This window comes from Cryptosporidium andersoni (assembly GCF_001865355.1).
Source record: "Cryptosporidium andersoni isolate 30847 chromosome Unknown contig_36, whole genome shotgun sequence".
Taxonomy (NCBI): domain Eukaryota; phylum Apicomplexa; class Conoidasida; order Eucoccidiorida; family Cryptosporidiidae; genus Cryptosporidium; species Cryptosporidium andersoni.
Window position 1 is genome coordinate 69,148 of NW_027122824.1, and position 6,000 is coordinate 75,147.

The 6,000-nt window shown below is 23.4% G+C and overlaps 1 protein-coding gene across 1 annotated transcript; it reads left to right on the forward strand.

Moving 5' to 3' along the window:
* Nucleotides 1-944: 944 nt before the first annotated feature.
* On the forward strand, nt 945-5,984 carry cand_009700 (uncharacterized protein; the record flags this gene model as incomplete). Its single annotated transcript, XM_067211210.1, has 1 exon — nt 945-5,984. A coding segment is annotated over one exon (5,040 nt), but the record flags the coding sequence as incomplete, so codon positions are not given.
* Between the last annotated feature and the right edge of the window lie 16 nt (nt 5,985-6,000).

The following is a 6,000-nucleotide window of genomic DNA, read 5'->3' on the forward strand; positions in this document are numbered from 1 at the left end:
ATATATAGACTCTTAATACTAATAGTTAAATATATCCCTAAGTATTACCAATAATACCTTTAATTTTACAATCTTAAAAATATATTACTTTAGATATTATCAAATTTTAGTATATATATTAATATGTACTATTAGAATTTTCTACTGTAAATTCTAGAGTGATTGTACTTATATATTCTAATATTGTAGTACCAATTGTATTTTCCAAATCTTATTTATTAAGACTCAATATTATAAAAAATAGTATTAGAATTTATATGGAAGTATATATATTGAAATAAAATAAATCAAGATATTTTCTAATAATATTTTATATTTGGATATCAATAATAAGCTTACATAATATATATTTATTATAACGGTATTATTACTAAGATAAAATATCTCATTAATAAATATTTGTAACTATAATATAAATATAGAGTAATTACCTTTAATATATCTTAATAAATAAATTATATATATTTTCTTTAGAATAATATTAACCCTGTACTTCAATTATATTTATATATTACCATATCATCTATTATGTGTATATATTAGTTAGAGAGATTTATAGGTAACTTTATTTGTTCTTGTTAGTAGAAATTAGATCAAATAACTAAAGAAATTATATTAACATTTTAAGTCTAATTTAGTATAAGATTGAAGAATAGAATTAGTAAATATGTAGTAATTATTATTCATGAACACTCTACTCTTTGTAATAAAGAATTCTGTATTTAATTTGTATATTTGTTTGTCTAAAATAATCACAGATTAATAATAACAATTACTTTTTTATTTACTAATTAGAATAAAAAAGCTTTCCAATAATCTATAATACATGCATTAATTTGGCGCCATATTGTTGCATGTGGCTGACATGTTAAAACTTCTTATTTTAATAAACATGAGTTGCTTATTTATTTTTGTTTTATTTTTGTATTTGGGGTGAAAATAAGATGATTAATTTACCTCTAGTTAGTTTACCGTCAGATAACAGTGAATTTGGTGTATTTGAGAAACCTGAACAACAAACTTACCTGTTGACATCTCAGGAAGAAGTCAGAGAAAAGAAAAGGACTCTTAAACTAAATCCTGATCTCTGGTTTGAAGAAAATTTGGAAAAAACAAACTGTGAAACATATGAAAAAGAAATCACATGTAGAAATTTGAATTTATTACGTTCTATATCTAGATTTATTGGGAAACAAAGACTATTACTTAAGAAATCAAGAGAGAGTGATGTAAAGATAGTATCACAATGTTCTTTAGAACTTCCAAAGGGTCCAAATCAACTAGAGGAACCTGCTATTAGTTGGGATATAGATGATGATCATCCATTAAAATCTATTATTTGCCCAGGACCTCCAAGTAGATCTTGTTTAAGTAATAATTGGTATCATCGCATAAATTGGACATCAAAACATGTTTGGAATAGAGATAAAAAATCTGATATTGTATTTGATATGTCTGATAGTAAATTTATTGACTATGATCTAAGACTTATTCATGAGTTAGGATTATTTTATACTGCTTGTAGAAGTGGAGTAGTAGCCTTACTACATTGTCATCCTTCTTTTAATTATGGAATTTCAAAATGTTTTTATGAGGTTAATAAAAATTCAGATACAAATTTATGGAGTATATATAAACCAGTATTTAGTGATGATCGTGTGTTTATATTTGATAGTATTGTTTACACAATTATATTTGGTAGTAAAAATGATGGTATTACAAAGGAAATGGCTAAAAGAATTTATAATAATGAATTTAGAGCAAAAAAAGCATTATGTGAAGTTCTTATACAAATAGGAAGTAAATCATTATTTTCTTTTCCAGCTTGTTGCTTAATAAAATATATGGGTTACTCTGTATTTTGTGAACCATTAATTCCATTTAATCCTAAACCAAAAAATATTATAAAAGATATGATAAAATTTTGTAAGAATAGAAATTTATATGATTCAATTTTTGATACTGATAGTGAATTTAATAAATTAAATTTATCTAATAATGACAATGTACCCAGATTAACAAATAATTCAAATATAAAAAATACCATATTTGATGGAATTTGGAATTATAATAATGAATTAGCAAATCAAATGACTTTTATATCGAAACAATTAAATATACAAGGTTGGCCATTTCCTATGGAAACATCAGATTTGGCATCTTTATATGGAATAAAATATAAACCACATATCTGGCAACATAGATCAGATGGTCTTTTTATTATAAGAAATTGTGGAGAAATGTTTCCAGTATATATAGATGAAAATAAGGAAATTAATCTATTTTCCCGTTTAAGGCATGAATTTCTTATTACCTATAAGGAATCATTATTACCCTCAACACAATCAATGCCACTTTTTTTTAATACAGCTACAGGTGATATTAAAAGTAGCTATTATATGGATGAAGTTAATGATAAGTCATATGTATCTAAGCTTGATATATCATCTAAAAATTTTAGTATGGAATCTCGTCATCAATTACTTTGTGCTGCAAGCCAATCAATGAGACTAAAATTTATATCTAATCTGTTACCAACAATAAATGAGTTATATGCTAATTTTTATGATCCTTGGGAAATAACTGAGGTTTTACATAATTTTGGTATTAATTTACACTATGGTTTAGGGCAATTAGTTCAAGATCATGTAATAGAACCATTACGTAGTAGTGCAATTAGGGAAATATTTGCAAGGACAATTAAGAGATTATGGGAAGAAGAAGTACATCGATATTTTAAAGATCAAACTTTAGTAAATGAAGAAACTATTCAAATTACTATAGTAGATTATTTAAATAAGATTCTATGTAATACAGATCAATCTACAATATATTGGAATACAAAAATTATACCATCCGCAAATAAAAGGTTTAATTTAAATAAATCATCGTCAAAAATTCAAAAATCTAGTGTATTATTACTTCCATTATTTCATTCAATTCAATATCATTTAGGTGTACAATTTCGCTCTTCAGTTATTTCAAAAGGAGTATTGATTTTACCATTAAAAATTGATGATTTATGTGATTTTAGTGAAATTAATATAAATATGAATATCCTTTTTCCTCAAGTAAAATATCTAAAATATACTTTGGCCCATACTCAAAAATTGAAGTTTAAAACAATAGATAAATCATCTGGGGAATATATTTCAAATAAAACAAATTCAGAAATAAATAATGAAATTAGACAAAAAGTATCACCATTATTAAAGTATTTAGATTATAAAGAAATGAATAATCAAAGTCCATCAAAAATAACTGAATCTAGTCAGAACAATATATCAAATAGTACAGATGTATGGGCATGGAATGAAACGAGAGTTATTCGTGGTTATTATCCAAGATCTAAAATAATAATTCCAAAAACTTTAACAAGTATTAATATATGCAAAAGTATACTATGTCAATATTTATGGAAATTACAAATTATACCATGGAATAATGCTCTATTAGGAAATAACAGAATAAATGAAAGTATTGAAGAAGAAAAAAATAATAAAATAGATAATATAAAAAGGATTTTTACATCATCAATTACTTTATTTAGTCCTATATATGCGAATATAACAACAATGGGTAATATTGCACCAATGAGAGCAAGTTTAAATGGTCATGGTACGCCATGTAATCCAAAATGTAAATATTCAACATTTTTAAATTTTGAAGATAGTAAAATAGATGAATCATATAATTGTTTTAATAAATGCATATGGTATAATGAAGCATTTGTATCAATATATTATATATCAATTACTAAAATATTAGCAGGAGAAAATATTGAAGGAATTCTTTATTCTGTCCTTTTTATTGGATATTTAACATTACAACATAATAATATTCAAAAATGCTTAACAATATGTGATTTAATTCAAACACATGCACCAGAAATTCCTAGAACACAAATTTTAGTTTTAATATTAAGAATTCAATGCTATTTAAGATTAAATAAATTAGAGGAAGCAGATGTTGATATGAATTATTTACATAAATTAACATTTCCAGTATATGGTGAAAGTAAATATTGTCTAATTTTAATACAATTACAACTCTGCTTTTCAATGGTATATTATATAAATAAAAATTATACTAAATGTTATGAAAATTCTTCTAAAATACAAAGATTATTAGATGTTATATTAAATGGAATGAATTTATGTGAAACAACACACTGGATTACCATTATAAATTTAAGATTTATGGCATTATGTTCTTTAAATTCAGGATATTATGCAAGATCAATAGTAATTGGTGAAAGAATGCTTAGATCAATTATAAAAAGTAATTTTAAACAAATATATTCAGAATCTATGTGTCGTTATATTATTGGTGAAGCAACAATTCGTTCTGGTAAATATGATGATGCAGCCAAAATATTACTAAGTTGTATTCCAAAACTAGATTATTATATTGGTCCTACTCATAAATTTACTGTGAAGTTGTTAATGTTATCAACAAGATGTAGAATTATTACAGGTTGCCGTGATCTTATGTTTCCTCCTTTAAACCTTCAAGGTAGACAAATTGAAAATGATGAAAAGTTTCAAAATCAAATGGTAGATGGTTTATTCCGTATAACAAGACAAACTAATACACAAACAAATAGAGGAGAATTATCTAATATGGGAGATTATAATAGATTGGAAAATAATAATTCTTATATACAAAATAATATAGATAATAATAAAAATAGTGAAAAAAATAAAATTCATAATAGTTATAATTTTAATATTAATGAAAATAAAAAAATAAGTAATTATGATAGTGATGATGATGAATCAAATTATCAGGAAATTAGTTATATTAAACCATATTGGAGAAATTTCCCTAAAAAAGTAACTTATGATGATATTTTAGTTATGGAAAAATCAATATTTGATCAAGCCTCAGCAAAATCTCGTGAAGAAGCATTAATATTATGTAAAACATTATTACAAAGATTATTAACAAATATTAGAGGTACAGGAAATATAATAAATGTTAGTAATGATAAAGAAAGTGAAAATCAGATATGGTATAATCGTATATTATGGGTATTAAAACATGAATTAGTTATTGCATTGTTTTCAATGAATCAAAATGATTATATTGATATTTTATCTTCTATTCGTACTATAGCAATATCTTCAAGTGCATCTCAATTTGTTAAAGATCTTACAATAGGAAAAATTACTAGAAATAAAAATAATTTAATTGGGTGTCAAATAAATAATAATCAAATTGAAAATATTAAAAATAATAAACTAGAAGATTATAATAAAAGAAAATTAAAAAATAAAGTAGGTGAATATATAAATAAATATAATATTGTTGATAATTTAAATACAGTACAAGATGATGATTTTGATCAAGTAGAATATATTAATAATTATGGTAATCAAGTTGATAATGATATAATAAATAATCTTATTGGTGCAAGTGTGATAATGAGTCCAAGACAAATGGGACATAAATCACAAGAAAAATCATTTTTTTGGGAAATTCTTACAGCAGAATCTAGGGAATCAATAGTAGATATATGTAATAATATATATGAGGCAATTATACAAAAAAAGACAACTGGTGCATATGAATGGTGTACATCTATTATTCATAGAATATCAACTGGTAAAGCAGATACAAAAGATATAGAAACATTATTAAATTTAATTAGATTATTACTTTCTAAATTCCATAAAAAATATATGATTGAATTGTTATATCCAGAAACTAGGAACAAGAGACAAGAACAATTATTTCAAGAAACAAATAGTAAATGTAAATACATATATGGATTACAAGCTTATAGTAATATTAGTAATAAAATTAAAAACGATAAACTTGAAAATATATATAGAAAGTCGCAATTTATGTCAATTAATAATAATAATAATAATAATAATAGTAATAATAATGGCAATAGTAATCATAATAATATTCATAATAATCATAATATTAATGAACAGAATTATGATAAAATTATTAAAAATACTCCTGAATCATTAGTATTACCACATTATG